Source organism: Buceros rhinoceros, unplaced genomic scaffold (genome assembly GCF_000710305.1).
Source record: "Buceros rhinoceros silvestris isolate BGI_N320 unplaced genomic scaffold, ASM71030v1 scaffold15060, whole genome shotgun sequence".
Taxonomy (NCBI): Eukaryota; Metazoa; Chordata; class Aves; order Bucerotiformes; family Bucerotidae; genus Buceros; species Buceros rhinoceros.
Window position 1 is genome coordinate 20,266 of NW_010388013.1, and position 1,269 is coordinate 21,534.

Below are 1,269 nucleotides of genomic sequence, written 5' to 3' on the forward strand. Positions count from 1 at the left end.
CCTGCTGAGTCAAATTTGGCTTTTGGCTTGTTGACGCCCTGATGTCAAGCAAACTTGTAAGTAAAAAAATACCCACTAGATGGCATAGATGGCTTACAAACATAAGCAGACAGCAAGCCAGATGCAACCTATTAGTGGTGGTATTTATTACTTGCATTACCGCAATGTCAGGGAGTCTTAGAAATGGATCTGGATACTGTTGTATCAAATGCTGTAAAAATATACATCTCTAGAACCACTGCTGTCTAGAAGAGCTCTGTACAGACTCAAGCATAAGGCCAGAGACAGTAAATGGAATGGGGAGACAGGGAGGCTTAGTATTAAGGTAGAAAGGAGTATTCCCAAGTTTTTACACAGATACCCTGTTTATAAAATCATGACAGCCAAAGGGACTCTGGTGGTGAACTTTTATAAAGAAACTTCTAATAAGCTTAGCACTTGGACTGCAAACCTCATATTTGGCAACAAACCTCTGATACTTGACAGAATCCTAACTCAGCTCTGTGCTGTGAACATCCTGTTTGTTTTCTTTTCTCCAGATCTGCACCAGCAGCACAAAGAGGACCTCTATCTTCAGACAGAGGAGGCAGCTGGAACAAGCTCATGTTTGTTTCTTTTGCAGGCTTTTTGTTCAGATCTGCTTTAGTGTATTAGTTAATCAACTGAATCCATATCTGCTGTTTTCCTTAACTGGCTACAAATTTGGCTTCAACTGATTTTTAACTGCAGTTTCACCCTGCTTCTGGGTCTGGCAACCTGCATATTAAACCCCTGCAGACTTCTACCTAGATACCAACTAATTTCATTATCAAAAATTACTTTACTGCTGCTAGAAAGCCTCATCCTTCACTTCCTTTTCTTGAACAGAAGAAATCCATTGTTATTTCCTCTTATCCTTATTATCCAGAATTAAACTGAGAATAACACTTCCTGTTCACATATTTCAAAAAGAAAAGTGAAACTATGCCTATCATACATCTCCCACACAGCTTACTTGTTTGTAAAAACAATCCTAGCATTTGGCCTTGGAAATTAAGTGTCTGATTATCATGTTTTAGGAAAAGGAAGTATGAATTCAGATGAGAGAGAGCTTAGATTTCTTACTCGGTACAACTAACAACAGGTCAGACAGTGGAAAAATTAAACTAATTTTCCTAAGTGGTCAGTACTTGGTCCAAACTTACCTTAAACTACCAAACAGCAAGATTCCAGCTTTCATACTTGCATACAGTATTTTACGACTTAAAATCAATTGCTTGAGCATCTGCA

At 38.5% G+C, this 1,269-nt stretch overlaps 1 protein-coding gene across 1 annotated transcript in view; it reads left to right on the forward strand.

The window, feature by feature from the left end:
- The window catches only part of BST1 (bone marrow stromal cell antigen 1), a 17,387-nt gene extending 16,632 nt beyond the window's left edge, over positions 1–755 (forward strand). The window contains exon 9 of the mRNA XM_010144402.1: positions 540–755. Within this exon, the coding sequence (XP_010142704.1) occupies positions 540–654 (115 nt within the window). The 3' untranslated portion in view covers positions 655–755. The remainder of the gene's footprint in view (positions 1–539) is intronic.
- The last annotated feature ends 514 nt before the right edge of the window (positions 756–1,269 follow it).